The sequence below is a fragment of the Podarcis filfolensis genome (assembly GCF_964270895.1).
Source record: "Podarcis filfolensis genome assembly, chromosome: 15".
NCBI lineage: Eukaryota > Metazoa > Chordata > Lepidosauria > Squamata > Lacertidae > Podarcis > Podarcis filfolensis.
In genome coordinates, this window is record NC_139618.1 from 15949064 (window position 1) to 15969643 (window position 20580).

A 20580-nucleotide genomic window follows, 5' to 3' on the forward strand; every position below is an offset into this window, starting at 1 on the left:
TAATTTGGATGACAATTTGGTCTTTTTTATTTTAGTTTTTTGTTTTAATTGGATTATGATTTGATATGTTAATTGGATGTTTTTTTATTGGAAATTAATAAAAATGATTTAACAAAAAAATAGAATGTATCTTGTGGGCATGACCTGTTTCCCCCCTCCCCTTCCAAGATGGACCCAGGAGGAAGTCATGGAGCTCCTCCCCCCACTTTCTAGCTCAACCCACTTCCTTTTGGGATTCCCAGAGAAAAGAAGGACTCAGCAAGAGACAGAGAGGAGACCTCTCACATCTTTATTTTTTGAAAGAACCCAGCAAGAGAACTGACCTGCCGACAGGCTCAGAACAGATAAGCAGCAATTGGTCTAAGATGGGATACAGATGGCTGTAGCTATGTGTTCTCAAGCTCTCTTTCACTCAGTTCAGAGGGCAAAGTGCTTGCAAAAAAAGAAAAAAAAGAAAAAGCTACTTAAATATGTAAATTAATGTGCATAAATCAACACATACAATTTGGTATGGAAATAAATTCATCCTGCAGCCGCACAATGGAAATCAGGCAGAGCCACGATGGTTCAGGAGGAGATCCCATGCTTTGCGTCTAAGAATCTCACAAGTTTAATGGCCCATTCAGCTTTTGGGTTAGCGCAGAGCTGCTTCTGGATAAGCAAAATAAACCTGTCAAGGAAAGGAGAAGCCATAAGAGCATAATATAATCCCTAATGGCTCAGGTTCATCTCAACCAGCCTCCTGTCCTCCTAGTGGCCAAACAGATGTCTGTAGGAAACCAGCAATCGGGGCCTGAAAAAGAGAGAACCACTCTAGTGGAGAAGCAGGGGCGTCACAAGGGGGGTGCGGGGGGTGCGGTCCACCCCGGGTGTCATGCCTGAGGTGTGTGACAAAATCCCCCTGGGCGGATCACGAGTGGCGTGATTGTCGTCATGAAAATCCACCCTCTGACTGCACAAATCCGCCCGGCGACCAGCCTGGCACCCCCTGGCGGGTGGCACTCGCATCCCCGTCGGGCGGTTTTATGCGATCGGTGGTCAGATTTTCATGATTGGTAGGCGGCGCTGGCACCCTCAGTGGGCAGTGCTTGCAAATCCTGGCTGGCAGTGCTAGCACGGTTTCATGTGCTCATCGGTCGGATTAGGAGATCTGCGGGCGTATCTGTTTTGTGGCCAACCCTCCCTAAAAGAAGCTCAACAACTCTGGGGCCTGCAATGTGTGTGTGTGTGTGGGGGGGGGGACACACAGTTTTTTTTGCACCGGTATCACCTGCCCTTGCTACGCCTCTGTGGAGAAGCATCCCGGTTCCATCTGTCAGGGCAAAGCATCCTCATCATGGCTTGGTGGCCATCAAGAGCCATCTCCTCCATGAATTTATCTAATTCTCTTTTACACTTTCTCTTCTACGTTGGTGGCCTTATCTGCCTCCTGAGGGAAGGAGTTCCATTGTTTAATGATGTGCTTCGTGAAGAAAGACTCTTTTCTCTGTCCTAGGAGGACAGAGGGTGTGGTCACATTATGGCCTAGTGTTATGAGAGAGGGAGACTTACAACAACAACAATTTTATTATTTACTAGCTGGGTTTCTCTACCCATTTTCTAATGCCAGGCATCATTTTTATAAACTCCTGTCGTGTCACCTCTTACTTGCTTTTTCTCTGGACTAAAAAGTCCCAAATGCATTTTCAATGGGCCACTGAACAAGGGCTATTTATTTCTCCATTATTTCTCTACTTCTAAAACTGGTAAAACAGGCAGGCAGGTCATCTTCCTTGTTAAAAGGCACCAGGCCTGCCCTCGCCACAGATCCCATGTTCTCAGCGGGGTGTAGAGCAAATTCATTTTGCTCACCATTAAATGCGAGCCAGCCAGCCAAATCCCCACTTCCCAAAGCAGCACACCCACCTTAAACACTTGGACTTCTCTGAATTTTGGATACAGTTCTCCAGTGCAGACAAAAATGTCTCTGTTAGCGAAAATAATATACAAACAAGCACTCTTTCCTGGGGAATTCACATATTTTGGAACAAAGGTGCACCAGAATGTCTGCAAATGCTGGATTTAAGATGGGAAAATAGAGAGAAATTGAAACTGAAGGATCTGCCCTTCCCTAGTGGGGAAGCAAAATCAGTCTCAGCTCCTTCTTTTTCCTCCGACGCACTCCTGATTTTCTCAGTCTATCGTTCCTGCTGCCCAAACCCAAACCCAGCTCCCAAATGCTTAAGTCTTTGCTTCCCACCTTTCCTGATCCCCCACCATTAGGCAACTGACACCTTGACTTTCACCCATTCCCCAAAACTTACACCACAGAAGGCAGAGCGCATTTAGGGTCGGGGTAGAAATAATCCACTACGGCATTGGGTACCACACTTCCTGGATAATGGGCAGTGCAGCAGCCAGGTGGGGCATCCCGTCGAGCCTGGAGAGCTGGGGAGAGCAGGCATTGCTATTCATATGTGAAATGTGTAAGATGCCCAAGAGCTAAAGCTATGGGAGTTTATTTGCATCAAACATCCAGAGACATCACCATCCACTTGACTAGAGGATAGCACCCCTTGTCTCTCTCTGTGTGGAGGCATTTATGTTGAAAGACATCAGGGCTGGGGTCTGTGTGGGTCTTCCCTTCTACCAGGCCTCCCTGTCTTTCTCTCAAATCCAGGGCCATATCCTTCGCAGCCCTAAACATTAGGGAGAACATTCAAGGGTGGAATGGATTCTCTCAAAAGGTGATGGACTCTCCTTCCTCAGAGGCTTTTAAGAAGAGGTTGGGTGTCCATCTGTCAGGCACTGCAGGGGGTTGGACTTAACAAGGGTGGCCAACTCCCAAGAGACTGTGATCTACTCACAGAGTTAAAAACTGGCAGTGATCAACCCCCTTTTTGGGGGTTCAGGTCAAAGTTGTTGAGCATCCTCATACTGTGGAATGCATCCTCATACTGTGATGATTATGAGAGGTTGTATATTATTATTATTTTGTGGCTGGAATGTATAAAAGGTAAAGGGACCCCTGACCACTGGGTCCAGTCGCGGCAACTCTGGGGTTGCGGCGCTCATCTTGCTTCCGGGTACATACAGCTTCCAGGTCATGTGGCCAGCATGACTAAGCCGCTTCTGGCAAACCAGAGCAGTGCACAGAAACGCCGTTTACCTTCCCACCAGAGCGGTACCTATTTATTTACTTGCACTTTGATGTGCTTTTGAACTGCTAGGTTGGCAGGAGCAGGGACCGAGCAACGGTAGCTCACCCCGTTGCGGGGATTTGAACCGCTGACCTTCTGATCGGCAAGTCCTAGGCTCTGCAGTTTAACCCAAAGTGCCACCTGCGTCCCTGGCTGGAATGTATAGTACTGTACAAATTGAAAAGTCAGGTTGACTCACGCAGAGCTGCCACAGCAAGGAGTAAGGCAACAGTAGCCCCTGAGATCTTCATACTGTCTGGAGAGGAAGAGGAGATTTCAGGACCATTTCAGAGGCCTCCTCTGCTTCTGTGATGCTCATCACCTAAAGCTCCTCCACCTCTCCTTTGAGATGCCGTTCCCAGCTCTGACCCAATACCAGACACTGAGTCCTCAGAGGACAACCAGAACACAGATCCAGGAGCAGGCAGGGTCCCCTCTGAACAAATGCTAAGCCTTCCAGGCTGAGAGACCTGCTTAAGAAGCCCTGGAGCTGTCAGAGGAGGAGGTTGCAGGGAGTTGGGCTAGATGCCCTGTGGGTATCCCTTCTAACTGTACAATTCTATGATTCTATGAATCTCTCCCTCTCTCCCCCTCCCTTGGTCCTTCAGAAGGCCACGGCTGAGCTGAAAAGCAACAGCACAGCATGCATATCCAAGTCACCATGGAACACTTGAGTAAAATGGGCCTTCTCATGAGTAAGCAGCCTACTCACGAGTAAGCAATCCCTGGAACTCCTCTGCTAGCAGTTGTGGTTTGGTGTGGTCTAGGAGGCCAGAGTCTAAACTGTATTCTGCTTTAGCCTTTCAGTTGCTGGGAGAAACTCAGGTCTTTGATGTTTTCCTGAAGGGCAATTTATTGCAAGAGTCTTTTTTCTGCAAGGTGGGATCATTTTATAGGGAAGTTTCCTATACAGGGAAGTTTTCAGTGTTTGATATCTTTCTGTGTTTTAATTTGTTGGCAGCTGCCTAGAGTGACTGGTGCAACCCAGTCAGATGGGTTGCATATAAACAAACAAACAAACAAATAATAATTATTTCTACTGCCAATCAGGCTTATACAGTGACGTCCTCTGTTCATCTGACTTATGGCCTCCCCATCTGGATCTTAGGGTTTAATTAACTAATTAACTAATTTTCAGAATTTATATACTGCTTTTTGTTATCAAAAAATACCAGAGTGGTTCACATCATAAAACATGACAGTAATCTCTAAAAAAAGAGTACTTAGAAGTGAAAACAGCAAAGGCCTCAAAGGCAATAGCTTTACTAGCAGTTGGTAAAAGGCTGGGTAAATAAACAGGTGTTTCACTGATGGCGAAAACGCCACCGTTGGTGACCTCCAACTCTCAATAGGGAGAGTATTTCACAGGGTAGGTCCCCTATGAAATGGCTTAGTTCCCAAGTGGCAGGAGCTTAGTCTGGGTCCCTTAGAAAGCTACAGGGTTTGTTACCCTGTGTGAGAAAGCAGAGATCTACCTGGAAGCCAGTATTTGATCAGTTGAATGCAAAGCTTGGATGGATGTCCTCAAGTGATGGCTATTCTTTGCATCCCAGGACAGTCCCACATAGAAAGGGTTGGCTTGCCTGCCTCGTTTTCATTCCAGACCTTCCATAATTCTGTTCTGAATTTCCTGAATTCACTGTGTTCCTCTTCTCAGAATACTTCCCACTTACATTGTAACTGCCTCCTTCTCCAAGGTCAGTTTTTGGAACAAACTCCTTTGCTACAAAGTCCTCCTACCTTTCACCTTCAAAGCCAGTTGCTCTCAGTGCTGCGCTGAACCTCTGTCTCCTCCCCCAATTGCATCTTCCCCTTATAGATAGGCAGGAGAGGGCAGGGCCTGCATCCACCCCAACCCACATCCTATCACAATTCCTATGCATGCTTGATCCTTGGTTAAGGAGGTTACAAAATGGGATTGGCCAGCTGTGTGGAGAAGACAATTAATGGCGCCTTGTGAGAGGTGGTCAGTCTCAGCTGCCTTGAACCATAGAACCAACTCTTGAACCATAGAGTTGAAAGGGACCCCTAGGGTCATTCCCTTGCAATGTGGGAATCACAGCTAAATAATCCCTGACAGGTGACCATCCACCTCAGTCTAAAAACCTCCAGCAAAGGAGAGTCCACCACCTTCCAAATACATCTGTCTCACTGTCAAACAGCTTTTAAAGTTCTTCCTAACGTTTAGTTGGAATCGCCATTCTTGTCATTTGAATCCATTGGTTCTGCTCCCACTCTCTGGAGCAGCAGGAAACGAGTTTCCTCCATCTTCTGTGTGACAGCCCTTCAGATATTTGAAGATAACTTTCACCTTTCCATCTTTTCCAGGCTGAACATACCCAACTCCCTGTGGCCATTCCTTAATTTTTTAAAAATAAGGAATGGGGAAAATTTATAACTTATCTTAAAGACCACTGTAAACAGTTAAAATCGTTAGTAGGATTGTAATATCACTTGTAGTTTAAATTCTGGATACCATGGAGATGTAAAAGATTTGGACTACCATAAAAGATGAGGAAGGAAATGATAAATAATAGGACCCACAAAGGGGAGGATGGAAGTCCAGGGGATTCATTGGAATCTTGTTTTGATGATTCATGTTTGATATATCTCTGTGAAATTTTAATTTGAAAAACCAAATAAATAAATTTATTTTAAAAATAAAAAAATTACAATAGGTTGCAATAACTATCAATCAGTCACACTCTTTAAGGGCAAGGAACTCAAGGGAGTCGGTGATAGACAGTCCCCCAAAAAGTGGGAATAAAAGGAACGTCTTGTTCTTGATAAGAAGAATCCAATAGCCCACAGTCAGGCAATAACTTTATCAAGACCAATCAAAATGTCACAAAACAGTAAGCAAGACTTGGGGTTTTCCTCCTGTGCTCCCTCTTCAGGCTTCATGGATTCTGCAGAATGGGACATGTTCAACTCTCTGGCCACTGGGCCGAAGCCATGGGTTTGTTCCTGGTACAAGGAGCTCCAGACCTTCAAACAATGAGTTTGTTCCATTGAGGTCAAGGTGGTTTGCCTGTTACGAAGTAATCAGAATTTGAAGATAGAGAGTAGGCCTGTTTGTGTGCAAGAAATGGGGCAATTGTGGGATCTCTCCACTAGATCACACATTGCTTTTCTATGTTGCAGTTCAAATATCACCAGTGAGGGCTGAATGGCCATGTCTTTAAATACAGCACCTCCTGGTGTCTGTTTATAGATTGTCTGCTTTGAGGACTTCAGCTGGAGGGAATAAATTGATCTTCACAGAAAGCTGAACCCATAACCATTCATAGATGCTTTGTATATTTTTGGAAGGTGGATATTCAGGAACTTAGAGAGGAGTGGAATCTGGAGTTCAAATGTGCCAAACAAACTATGCAAGGGGAAATTGCTTTTAGAATATGTACAGAACATTTTACCTTCCCTGGTTGGAAGAAGACAGATGATGCAGACATCTTGCTTGACAGCAAGCCATACCACAAACTTCTGCATTGAAATCCCTTTTGCTGTACAGCTCATGGTTCCCCTCCACAACCCAGCCCAAAACCAAAACCTAGCCTGTCCCATTAAATACAATAACTCAACCAACCACACATTTTGGGGGCAAGGTACTCAAGGGAGTGGGTGGCAGTCCCTAAAAAAGTGGTGTTGTGGGAATGAAAGGGACCTCTTGTTGTTCTTGATAAGAAGAATCCAATAGCCCACAGTAAGGCAATAGCTTTATCAAGACCAATCAAAATGTCACAGAACAGTAAGCAAGACTTGGGATTTTCCTTCTATGCCCCTTCTTCAGGCTTCATGGATTCTGCAGAAAGGGATATGTCCAACTCTCTGGCCCCTGGACCGAAGCTATGGGTTTGTTCCTGGTACAAGGAGCTCCTGGCCCTCAGGGAAATGTGTTTGTTTCCTTGAGTTCAGAGTGGCTGACCTGTGATGAGGTCATCTGATTCTGAAGATGAAGAGCCTGTTGGTATGCAATAAATTGATTGAGTGTGGGATCTAGATCAAATTTTGCTTTTTCTATATTGCAGCTCAAATATCGTTTACTGGAAAGTGCTGAACGGCCAAATATCACACCTCTTAGTGATTGCTTATTGATTGTCTGCTTTGGGGGTTTTGAATGGAGGGAATTATTGGGTTTATTTTTATTGATTGATTGAATTTATATACCACTCTATACCTGGAGGTCTCAGAGCGGTTCACAGAATAAAATCAAATATAAAACCCATTCCATCATCAAATGTGTTTAATTAACTCTAAACCCCTCCCTCCCCTTTCTGATCCAACCCACGTCATTTTGGGATTTTCAGCAAAGAGAAGGACACAGCAAAAGACAGAAATGAAGCCCATCACATATTTATTTTAGGAACAAGTCAGTAGGAGAACTGATTTGCTGACATGCTCAGAACAGAGAAGGGGAAGGTGGTCTAAGCAGCGATATAGGAGGCTGGACTTGGGTTTTCTCAAGTTCACTTTGTTCAATGCAGAGGGCAAAGCATTTGCAATAAAAAAAAAGGTACTTAAAGATGTAAATTAACACGTACAATGAGATAGGGAACTGGATCCGTTTCGGAGCCACAGTCTGGAAATCAACAAGGTGGTTTTTCAAAGTTTCTGGTAGGGTAGTAGATGGCTGTTTGCACGAACAGAAACCCCCAAACAGTGTATACATAAGCTCCAACAGTTCCCAAGAAGAAATAGGGACACCCCACCCACCATCCTGCTGCCTCTCGCACCCTCCTGCCACCACTCACTTGGCTGCCAGCTTACCAGCTCATGTGTGTGTGCTCCTGCCAATGTCTGCCACCATTCATCGCTGCTCACCCTTGTGCTGGTGGGGGCTGCTTGCCTCCCTCCACATGCACAAGGAGGGCCACAGTGCCTTACTTCCAGAAGCAGCACTGTTTTCAGGAAGCTGTGGTCCTCCTCATTTGCCTGTGGTGGGCAGCAACTGACCAGCAAGCAAAGGTACAGAACCAAAGCACATGTGTCTTTTGGTTCCCCTTGGCTGAAATCCTGGGACATCCCAGGATGGAATCAGAAGCTGGGGCAGTTTCTGGAATTCTGGAAAGACGGGACAGTTGTGTGTTATGGTGTCTATTGTACCAAGGTAAGAAAGGGACACATGTCAACTTCAGAGCGAGAAATGTCCTTATTTTCATCTGAGGAACGTTGGAGGGTATGGTTTAAAGTGGTATGATCCTGATTTAAATGCATAGTGCCGACAGGGCCTAAGACTCTGTTCAGTGTGAAGGGGCCAAAACTTTGGGGAAGGGGGGAGAGAGGGAGAAAGAGAGAGAGGGAGAAATTCCAGCAAAGCAGCCATGGTGTTGCTGAGGTTCAGGGTAGCTTCTCCTAGGAAGGGCTCTGCAATTGGTGCCAGTTTCAGCTGCAGGTATCTTCAAGGCTGTCTATGTATTCCATGAGTTCATGGACCCACGGCTGATCCAGGTCAGCACACCTGAATTTACCATGCTTGAGATGAAACCTGTCAGAGAAAGTAGCAAGCACCCACAGTCGGCCACTGAGTATACCCTTTTAATTCTCCATTAGCCCAAGGACCCCACTTTAATTGGGTAGTCCACCTACCACAATGCAAGGCACCGAGATGGGGCAGAAATTTGTTCTGCTCACACCTGAATGCCCACCTACACAATTCCCACTTCCCAAACCAGTATGCCTGCTGGAACACAGCTTGCTTTCAAAAATTGCTCTGAATTTTTCCATATATTTCTCCCATTAAAGAATGGACACAAAATATCTGTGTTAGTGAAAACGATGTTCCAAACACACACGCTGTGCTGAGGGATTTGCTTGCAAAAAATGCATATAAATCGGAGCAAAAGGGCACCATAACGTCTGCAGGTGTTGAACTTAATGCATATATAACTGAATGAAACCGTAACAACAAAACCAGTAATGCTGGAAAACTGAATGAAACTGTAACAACAAAGCCAGTTTCAGCCAATGAAGCTGCCTTTTGATGAGTCAGACCATTGCTCCATCTAGCTCAGTAATGTCTACCTGACTGGCAGGAACTCTCCAGCATTTTCACGCAGGGGTCTTTCCTAGCCCTACTGTAGAGGCTGTTGGGGATTGAAGCTGGACCTTCTGTATGCCAAGCAGATGCTCTTACCACTGAGCTAATTCCTGCTCTTCCCTCCGACCCCCTAATTATCTCATTCTCTATTCTGGCTTCTCTGCTGCCTTCCCCTTCCAAACAAACAAACAAATGGCCCCCAAATGCCTAACCCTTTGTTCACCATGTTTCTTCAACCCCTTCCCTGCCAATTGGCCAACAGCCCTCCTGCCTTTTGTCCGATCCCAAAAACTCACTCCACAGAACGCAGGCAGTAAGGTCAGCTGAGGGCTTAATCCTCGACTTCCCTCTTTGGGATTGGAACTTTAGAGTTGCTTAGGCAGCAGCCGGGAGCAGGAGTCCGCCGACCTGTAAGGGCTGAGAAGAGCAAACATCATGGCTGAGTTACCAGACATATTAGGTCCTGAGCAGTGATTACACTGGCAGATCTATTTCATAAGATTTATGCACTAATTGGTTGTAAAAAGAAAACAAACAAGCCCTCAAAACTCTTTACAAAAAGGGATAAAGCAATAAAACGATCAATTTTAAAAATGAATAACAATTTAATTATTTTAAAAAGTTAAAACAACAACACATTACAAACGGATTTAAAACTCGTATCAAGTTTTGGCCGGGCTTGTCTAAACAAAAATTATTTTTGCAGGCGCCCAAAAGAGTACAGTGAAGGCGCCTGTCTGATATAATCTGATCTGATTCCTGCTCCATCTGACCTCCATCCCCCAGGACCATCAAGCCCATGGAACGAACACGATCAACTCTGGTGTGAGTCCCAAATCTCCTAGAACAATTATCAAGGGAGAGGGGAGGAATCAACTCACGTGCAGTAGCCAGGAGAAGGAGGAAAGTGACGGCAGCTCCAGAGATCTTCATGCTGCCTGGAGAGGAAGAGGAGATTTCAGGACCTTTACAGGAGCAACCTGGACTTCTGTGATGCTCAACACCTAAAGCTCCTCCTGGGGTCCCTTTGCATACCACTTCCAACCCCAGTCTGGTTCCAGACACAGAGTCCCCAAAGGACAAACAGGACACCCACAGGTCCAGGATCAGGAACATTCCTGTGAAATCAATGCTGAGGATGCCCTTGAGGGGGACCCTCTGGGTTGATGAAGACCCCCAGAGCTATCAGTGGAAGAAGAGAGTCCCCCCACCGCAGTCCTTGAGAATTCTGGCACCAAAAGGTTCAGGTCCAGGCCAAGGAGCAACAACATACAATAATAGAATTGTAGAGTTGGGAGGGATCCCAAGATTCAGCCCCTTGCAATGCAAGAACCACAGGATCCCAGAAAGATGGCCACAGTGGCGTAGCGTGGGTTGTCAGCACCCGGGGCAAGGCAAGTAATTTGCGCCCCCTAACCCGTGGATTTGCGCCCCCTAACCCTAACCCCCAGATGTTGCACCCGGTGCGGCCGGCCCCCCCTGCACCCCCCACGCTACGCCACTGGATGGCCACCCAACCTCTGTTTAAGGACCTCCAGTGAAGGAGAGCCCACTGCTTTCTAAGGAAGTCTGTTCCACCATCAAACATATAAAGGATTGGGCTTGTCTACTACTTTTTAGCTATAAATCTTTCACAGTTCTGTCCTGTATATCTGGAGGTCCCCTCGCTTTCCCTCTTACCTGGTATGGGTAATCACCTCCTTCTCCAAGTTCAGTTTTAGGGGTCTGGTGTGCTACAGATTTGTCCCACCTTTCACCATCAAAGTCAGTTGTGTTGAGCCTCTGTCTCCTTCCCCAGCCACACCTTTCTCATATAGGTACCATTATCAAAACCAATCAAAATGTCACAGAACAGTAAGCAGGCCTTGGGATTTTCCTCCTACGCTCCCTCTTCAGACTTTGTGGATTCTGCAGAAAGGGACATGTCCAATTCTCTGGCCATTGGACTGAAGCTGTGGGTGTGTTCCTGGTACAAGGAGCCCCAGACCCTTAAGCAATGAGTTTGTTCCCTTGAGGTCAATGAAGCTTGCCTGTTACAAAGCAATCTCAGCCTGTTTGTGTACAAGAAATGGGCTGATCGGTCCATTAGACTAGATCATATATTGCTTTTTCTGTGTTGCAGGTGAATGCTCAATGGCCATGTCTTTAACTACAGCACCTCCTGGTGTCTGTTTATAGATTGTCTGCTTTGAGGACTTCAGCTGGAGGGAATAAATTGATCTTCATAGAAAGCAGAAAGCATTTGCCTTTTGAGGGAGAGGCAGGGATCTTGAAACACCCTCCCCTTGAAATTTTGTCTATTTCAAGTGGAGATGAATGGCTTAAATTGTTTTTTAATGCTTAAATTCATGTACTGATGGTTTTTCTACTCTCAGTGTGAACTGCTGAGGTTAACTTCCTTGATTTACTTTTCCTGTCTTTCTCATTTCTTTGTTAAATGTGTTCAAGCAATTCTAGGGCCCCGCTGCCTCCCTTTTCTGGCCCATCCCGCTTCACTTTGGGATTGCCAGGGAAGAGAAGGATTCAGCAGAGATGAAGCTCATTGCCTATTTATTTTTCGAAGCCAGCAGAAGAACTGAGGACCCTCTGATGTGTAAATTAACACACCAAAGAAGTATGGAACTGGATCCATCCTGCAGCCACATATTGGAAATCAACAAGGTCATACCCTCTGACATTTTGTGACAAAAATTTGGGGCGCCAGGGCACTCCCAAACCACCACCCCAACTCCATCGCTCACCCCTCCCCTATATTTCCATTGCTGTTTTTGGGCTCCTGCTCACAAGACGGTGCATCTCCAGATGCAGCACGGCCTGTAGCAGCCGAAAGCAGCCTGCAGCAGAAAGTCACTGCAGCCCATGCCATGCTAGGAGACGCCATGCAGCCTAGAGCAACCTCTGGGAAGATGGAGCCTGTGCTGCATCTGGAAAATCAGGGCATCCCAGACTGGGATCAGAAACCAGGGCAGCTTCTGTCCATTTGGGATGTCCCGATTAAATCAGGACTCTTGAGGGGTATGCAAGGTGGTTTGTAAAAGCTGCTGGTAAGTAGATGGTGCTTTGCATGAACAGAAACCCCAAAACATTATATATTGTAGCAAGGTAGGAAAGGCACACTTGCCAACTTCAGAGGCCACTTTCCAGGAGAGTCTTTCATAGAAGCCAGGCTGGCTGCTCTCACTTTGCTGCCCTGATGGCCTTAGAGTCTCAGAGTTAAATGAAGCACCAGGTTTTAAAAATCTCTGCTCTCTGCCTTCAAGAAGAGCTAGTGGAAATGTCAACTGAGCATCCTGTAATCCTGCTTAGACTGTTAGAATTCCTGCTCCATGTTTGCAGTCATGGGATTTTTGTCTATCACATGACGGTGTATGTTTTGACTCCACAGAGTGGGAAGTGACGGAGACAGGATGTTTGTGTTACTGTACTCCGTGAAGTGGGACTATTGTCCATTGTTCTTTCTCTTTGCTGTCTGATGCTAGAGAGAGAGGGAGCCATGTTGCAGGGCTCTCTCTGTGTTTTATATGTAAATAAAGTAGATTAGCCAAAATGCTGAGTTGCTGAGGTCTGTTACGCAAGCTGGGAAGACTCTGCGGTTCCCTAAGTGTGCTGGTGTCTGTTGGCATCAGTCGCTGTGATGTTTGGGCAGAAGAAAGCTTTTGAAGCTCCCGAACAATCGACCAGGAAGGAGGGAACATGCCAGTCGGGCATGTGTCTCTGCCAGGGTCCTACTCGAGTGTAGGCTGAGCTCCTGACATAGACTACCTGCTCTTTCTTTTCTATAAAGACATCTTTTCTATAAACACAAGCCAGCATTCCTGCTGGCTTCTTCCAAATATAAATATGTGATGGGCTTTATTTCAGTCTCTGCCTTTATCTCTTTCCCCCTTTTGGACTTTAGGGTGCGAGGCAGGGGGCAGGTCAGTCCTCGAAGCAGGAGGGAGATATACTGGCAGTTCTGGTTCAAGGTGAAGCTTTAGCTAAAAGGCTAAAGAAGAACATCCATGCTTTGTCTGGTTGGCACAAGACACAAGCCAGCTCTTTCAGAGAGACAAAGAGTGTACTATATTGTTCTGGTCGCCTCACCTCAGAAAGGAGTTGGAAAGTTTCAGAAAAGGACAACCTGATAGAAGTTTATAAAATCACACACATCATGGGGAAAGTGGATCGATAAAAGTTTTCCTCCCTCTCTCCTGACACCAGAACTCATGAACATCCAATGAATGTTGGAAGATTCAGGACAGCTAAAATGACTACTTCACACAGCGCATAGTTAAATTATGGAACGTGCTTCCACAGGAAGCAGTGATGGCCACCAACTTAAATGGCTTTAAAAGAGGATTAGAGAAATTCACGAAGGAGGAGAGGGCTATCGATGGCTACCAGCAATGATAATGGTCATTATTTATATGCCGCCCATAGGACTGGGTTGCCCCAGCCACTCTGGCAGCTCACAACAAAAAATAGTAAAAGTACAATACAGCATCACACACTAAAAACTATACTTAGCCTCCCTAGTTGGAGAAAGCAATGCTTCTGAAAAACAGATGCTGCAAGTCGTGTGTGTGGGGGGAGTGCTAATGTGCTTGAATCCTGCTTCCTGGTTTCCCATAATGGGCAATTGGTTGGCCACTGTGAGAAGAGGAGGCTGGACAAGATGAGCTGCTGGCGTGATCCAGCAGGCACCTCTTACAGTATGTGATTATGTTTTAGAGAGAAATCCACTGGGGTCAACTGGGCGGTGGCAGTGGGGTAGGAAGCGGTGATGTGGCCTTAAGAAGTACCTCCTTGGGTACTGAAGCTCAAGCAACCACACTCATTTTGGACAGGTTAGTCAGGGAGCAAGGGAGCAAGGCCAATCACATATCCTTCAACAGTCGATGAAAATAGGGACATTTCTTGCTCCCCGCCATTTCTTGCTGACCCTCCTTGACCCACCATTTTTTGGTCCTTCCCTGCAGAACATTTCCTATCCGAAGAAGGGCAAGTGCCACCAACACCACACCAAGGTGACACAGCACACACACCCTCCGCTGTCCTGAAAAAAATCCCTATTTCATTTCATTTCATGGTAGATTTACAAAAAAGAAAAACACACAGCCATAAATAAATTTTAGAAAGGGGCAAGACGTATTGCGCTCCACTCTGCTCCGCTCCCTCTTTCTTCCCACCCAGGGCAGCCCTGCCCTCTGCCTGCCCCACAGAGCTCATGGGTCATGTGGGGCTGGGCCTCAGTGGCAGTGGCCTCTCCTCCGACTTGCCCACTTTCCAGCAGCTGTTTCGAGCTGCCCAAGGGAGTGGAAACAGGGATGTTCCAGGATTAAATCAGAAGCTGGTATGGTTTTCATAATTCTGGGACTTTCCCTGGAAAATCAGGACAGTTGGAAGGTATCTAATCCACGTGTCACAAAATAATGAGTAAGGTTTAGAATTCTGCTCCTACACGCCCTCTGAAGACTGCCCACTATGTGGATCTTGCAGAAAGTGACACGTCCAACTCTCTGCCTGCTGGACCATAGCTTTGGGGGTGTACTGGCCCTCAGAAAATGACTTTGTTCCCTTGGGATCAAGTTGGCTGACCTGGAGAAGCTGGGGGCCACTCCAGACACAAGATTTGTTATTTTTAGTTTTGACAGTGCTAATCAGCCAGGACAGAACGTTCTTCCAACAACCTTTTGTCTAAATCCTTGATCCTGGCTGGTTTCCTACAGGCATCCAGTTGTCTACTGTGAGACCAGGAGGCTGGACTAGATGGGTCATTGTCCTGATCCAGCAGGCTCTTCTTATGTTCTTATGGTGTTGTCCATTCAAAGGCCTTCATGGCTTGGGAGCCCGGGACCTGTAGGACACCCTGCTCCCAAATCAGCCTACTCAGATCTTAAGGTCCTCTATCACCATCAGAGATCAGGGATACAAGGGGGTTCACTACATTGTTTTCTTTCATCATGCAAGACACGTCATTTTAACATGCAATTTTAGCATGTAAAATTATTTTTAAATTGCAGGGTTTTAAAATATCTGAAACATGCATGTGAATGTTTTTTAAATCTTTGTGATTTCTAAAACAAATAAGCAGATCTTTTAGATTCTTCATTGTAAACAGCTTGGGGGGTTCTTCTGTCAACGTCTCTAAGCTTCTAGCTTAACTGTTGATGTTCCCTGCTCTTACAAGTGAGTGATTAACCTTAGATCACATGATTAAGGTATTGAATTGCAAATTGCCATTTTGAAGGGAGCTGTGTTTAGTGGGGTTTTTTTGTTCCAAGACACAGTGGGAGAAATATGTGGAAATGAGTCTCTCTGGAAGAGAATAAAGCTCCAGGCTAATGGATACTGTACGGAGAGAGGCTTTTGATTCTAGGCCTGTTCGGAGTTGTATTTCTAAGATGATGCTGAGCCTATGCTTGGACAACCATATGTCTTATGGAACTACTTGGATGTATTATTGATTTCTTTTTGTATCTGTTTTGAAGAGGTTCTGGTTAGTAAAGCTTTGAATCATATTTATGGGTCTGGACAATTTTTCTTTCAAAATGAGTCAGTTTTTTTATGCATCCAGTTGCTTCAAACTGTGCAATATTAATAACTGCAACATTACCCTCCTGGTCTGGGATTGACCTGCCTCTCCCCTCCCACCCTTTCCCAGTCCAACCCGCCTCCTTGTGGGATTACCAGAGAGGAAAAAGACTCAGAGAGACACAAAGCAGTTTGCATCTTTATTTTTGGAAGCCAACAGGAGAACTGATCTGCAAGTATACTCAGAGCAGAGGAAGGGCAGGTAGTCAAAGCAGGTATACAATATGAAGCAGTTATATGTTCACAAGCTCTTTTTCATCAGTGTAGAAGTGAAAATGTTTTTGGGTAGACCTGGTAGTTTGTGTGCAAGTCCCATGCACCAAAGGGTATGGAACTAGATTTGTCCTGCACTACATGATGGTCTTTCGAAACTGCTTGTAAATAGACAATTGTTTGCGTGAACAGAAACTCTGAAACAACGTCAATTGTGCCAGGCAAGTACACTTAACTAAGAAAAGGGCATTTGACAAGTTCAGAGATCATTGCTGGCTGCTCTCAAATCACTCCCTTGATAGCCACAGAGACCATGGGATGAAGACTCTGTTCAGCCATTAAGGAGTCATAATTTTTTTTGAAGGTGGAGAGAGATAGGCAGAAAGGAAGTTCACCAAAACAGCAAAGAAGTTGTTGAGGTTCAGGGGTTCCTTTTCCTTCTGAGGAGTCTGTAGTTGCCAGGAGAAGGACTTTCATACAACTTATCCACATGTGCCACAAGATCATGCACCCATTCATCGTCTGGATTAGCACAGCCGATCTTACCATTCTTGAATCTGAATCTGTCAGGGGGAAAAGCAGGCATTTACAATGTGCTACAGAGAGGACCGGATTTAGGATGGTGTCATTGCATTTGGTGCCAAGACTCCAAGCTTTCATTTTTCAAACGTCCTGCCATTGTAAGTGGGTGTGTGTGTAAAGGGCGGTGGTGGGGGGAGGGGGGGAGGGAGAGAAATTAATTTTGTTCCCAACTTAATGTCTACCTATCAAATTCATACTTCCATATCCAATACAAGATGTGGCTTGCCTCCAAAATTTCATGTTTCTCTGAATTTTGCCATTCAGTTTTTCAGCAAATTGGAGCATGCAGATATGTTCATATTGGGAAAAATCAGGTGCAAAAATACTTCCTGTTGTGGAGAAGCAGCTTGCAGAAGTGCATGTAGATTAGAAGACCTTCATTTAAATTGGGCAAACTGAACATAACTGTAAAACCAGGCAAATGTGAAATGGAGAGTTTCATCCACCCCTAGCTGGGCATCGTAGCAGATCCCATGGGAACACAAGAACATCAGAAGAGATTTGCTGGATCAGGCCAATGCCCCTTCTAGTCCAGCTTCCTGCTCTCACAGTGGCCAACCAGATCCCTGTGAGAAACCAGCAAGGAGAATGTGAGCAGCAGCCCCCTCTCCCCTCCTGTGATTTCCAGCAACTGGTATTCAGAGGCATTGCTGCCTCCGACTGTAGGGGCAGCCCATAGCCATCATGGCTACCAGCCATTGCTCCATGAATTTGTCTAATCCACTTTGAAAGCCATCCAAGCTGGTGGCCTTCACTGCCACCTGGGGGAATGAGTTCCATATTTTGACTTTCTGCTATGCTAAGAAGTCCTTTCTTTGATCTGTCCCGAGTCTTCCAACATTCAATTTCAGGGAATGTGCACAATTTATAGTGTTATGAAAGAGGAAGGAAAGCATTTTTCTTTCCACTTTCACCATTTTTTGAACTTCCATCATGTTACCTCTTACCTTTACTAAAACTCCTGAATGTTTTTCAAAGTGGAGTCACTTCCTGTTCCAAGGTGACAATTTCTCCCTATCTTTCTGATTTTATGTCTCTCTTCTGCATCCCTTCCCCCAACCTCAGAACTGGCCTCCAAAGCCTTAAGCGTCCCATCAGCTCTCTTCACCCACAGTGTTGAAGCATCCTTAACCAAGTGTTCTCTCAGCTTTGACCCTGCACCAGAAACTTACACTACAGCATCACTCTTGCATGGATAGGTGAGGTACCAATAGTCCTTTATCTGGTCCTTTGGGAATGGTTTCTTGGCATATGTGGCGCAGCAGGATTTTTTGGATACCACAGCTGTTGAAAGCAGGAGAAGGCAGGCACTGTTATTTATTGACTGCTTTTGTTGGATACTTAATAGCTCTTGCTCGGGGAGGTGAGTTGCATTGGTCATCTTGAAGCATCACTGGACACTCCCTCCCCCTTGCCTCTGCAGGGAGGACTTTAAGCTGAACAAGCTGGAAAGGGGAGCCTCAAGCCTTTGGTTGAAATGCTGACTCCACTCCCCCCGCCAAGCCTCTTTATCTCCCTCCCCCCAGACTTCCCCTGGCCCTTAAAAAATAATAATAATACATTTTACAGTTTATAGACTCCCACTGGTTTTGCAGTGCTTCCTCACTGACAGTGGACAGAGGTGGATGTAGGGGAGCATGGTCTCAGTGGGCATGGAGCCTTGGGGGCACTGCTGAGAATGCCACAATTATGATTTACAATGGAGCATGAGAGGCAAGGGGGTGCAGAATTTTGGCATTGCACAGGGTGCTGCTGAAATCTGAGACTCCAGTGTCTGCCACTGCAGTGGAGCAGACTTCCTTAGAAGGTGTAGGAGTCTGCTTTGCTGGAGGCTTTTGAACTCAGGCCACCTGTCAGGGATTCTTGAGCTGCTATTGCTGCACTGAAGGGGGTTGGAGAAGATGGCACCTGATGTCCCATCCAATTCTATGATCCTATGCTGAAAAGCAGGGGAGGGGAGCCTCAAGTTGTGGGTCGGAATGCAGAGCGCCCTCCATGGGCCTTGCCTCTCCTTAGTCCTCCTCTGCCCCTGCTTTGAGTGGTTGTGCCTGGCTGGAAAGCACCCTTGCTGTGGAATGGGAGAGAGAATTGAGGGCTGGGCTAAAACCACAACACCTCTCCCTTTTCCCCCTGCTTGGAATTCATAGGTTATATCAGTTGCTCTGCCCCACTTTTGCGGGCGGCTACATTGCTGGTGGTTCAAATCCCCGCGATGGGGTGAGCTCCCATTGCTCGGTCCCTGCTCCTGCCAACCTAGCAGTTCGAAAGCACGTCAAAAGTGCAAGTAGATAAATAGGTACTGCTCCAGCGGGAAGGTAAACGGTGTTTCCGTGCGCTGCTCTGGTTCGCCAGAAGCGGCTTAGTCATGCTGGCCACATGACCCAGAAGCTGTATGCCGGCTCCCTCGGCCAATAAAGCGAGATGAGCACCGCAACCCCAGAGTCGGTCACGACTGGACCTAATGGTCAGGGGTCCCTTTACCTTTACCTTTACATTTGGTGCCACTGGGCATGCGGCCCCAGGAAGGTGGCCAACAAGGGAAGCCCCTCGCATCTGAAAGTGGTCTCCCATCTCGCCTTAAAAGTTTTCAGTGCCAATCCTCCAGTGGAACCCAGGGGCAGGACCCATGGGAATGGAGCAGGGGTGGGTCTGAGTCAGACAGGAAAGGACCATCTTGGGGCTCCTCATTTCAGAGCACCCCTAAGTCCATCAGGGCCCAGGGAGTGGCATGACACCCTTCACTGGGGGTCCCAACTCTGGTAAGACAACTACCAGGGGAGAGGAAAGGATTGGACTCACATGGAATAGCCACAAGAAGGAGGAAGATGAGGGCAGCCCCAGAGGTCTTCATGCTGCCTGGAGAGGAAGAACAGATTTAAGGACCATTCCTGGGACTCTTAGCTTCCATGATGCTAACCTACTAAAGCTTCTTCAGCTCTCTTCCCAGCCCCAAAATGGTACCAGATACAGAGTCCTCAGAGGACAAAGAGGACACCCCACAGGTTGAGGCCACCGAGAAGCAGGCAGGGTCCCCTGAAACCTGGGGATGTCCTTGTTGCAATGAGCTCCTGGCTCTCAGGAAATGTGTTTGCTCCCCTGAGTCAAAAGTGGCTGATCTGGAGAAGCTGAGGACCCCTTCGGGCTGGGGGTTTCTTGCTGGTGCCTTCCTTGGTCTGTTCTTGACACAAGAATAGCCCAGCCCAAGCAGGATTTATCCTGCTTGATTAGTTTTTTCTGCAATGCTTCCCCAATGCTAACATGCTATTGCTATCTGTGCTGGGAGCGGGGAGAGAGAGGAGGGATTTTGGGGCAGCACATTATTTTTTTCAGTCCTTCTGGCTCCCCTTCAGTGTAAGATCTTTGGGCTCAACTACCCTCAGAGATTGTGAAGCTCTTCTCATTCACTGGGAGGTCACAAAGAGTCCTCTATTTCTCCCAGAGGAAGTTCAAGGCTCTTCTCGTCACAAGGTAACCCCACATAGAAAGGTTTGGGTGTGTTTGCCTCTCTTTAGTTCCAGACCGTCCACAGTTCTGTCCTGTATTCATGGGGTTCCCTTCACTTTCCATCTTACCTTGTAGTCTCCTTTTCTTCCAAGGTGAATTTGTGGATCTGCTATGCTAGAGATTCCTCCTACCTTTCTCCTTCGAGTCAGTTGCTCTCAGTGCTGCACAGATCTCCCGTCTGCCTCCACAGCTGAACCTTCTTTTTGTAGATGGGGAGGGAGGAGAAGGACATGCACACACCTCAGCCCACATCTCTTCCCAACCCTCTTTGATGTTTGATATTTGTCTTCCTTGGCTACTGGGCTTGCAAAAGGGGATTGGATCCAGGAGGTGAGTGAGAAGAAGGCTGGTCCCTGTTGCCTTGAAGGAAGCAGTGAAACCCTGAAGATTGCAATAACTACTGGTCAAACATGTTCTTTTGGGGAAAGGTACTGAAATGATGTGGGTGGCGCTGTGGTCTAAACCAGTGTTCCCCAACCTTGGGCCTCCAGC

At 46.5% G+C, this 20580-nt stretch overlaps 1 protein-coding gene and 1 long non-coding RNA gene across 3 annotated transcripts; both read right to left on the reverse strand.

Annotated features, from left to right (window-relative positions):
• Positions 1-275: 275 nt before the first annotated feature.
• Positions 276-4959, reverse strand: LOC310749889. Of its 2 annotated transcripts, none has more exons than XR_014541859.1 (4): positions 4920-4959; positions 3379-3435; positions 2304-2427; positions 276-670 (listed from the first exon to the last, which is right to left on the reverse strand). It is a non-coding gene; the product is annotated as an uncharacterized lncRNA (long non-coding RNA). The 2 variants fall into 2 exon arrangements; XR_014541860.1 differs by lacking the exon at positions 4920-4959 and adding an exon at positions 4655-4735.
• Positions 4960-7526: 2567 nt separating this feature from the next.
• Positions 7527-20325, reverse strand: LOC310749919 (eotaxin-like). The gene is given in 7 exon segments (XM_083587234.1): positions 7527-8664; positions 9513-9535; positions 9539-9547; positions 9551-9633; positions 10098-10154; positions 19384-19436; positions 20157-20325. Coding segments are annotated over 6 exon segments (327 nt in total). The 5' UTR covers position 19436; positions 20157-20325; the 3' UTR covers positions 7527-8561.
• Positions 20326-20580: the final 255 nt, after the last annotated feature.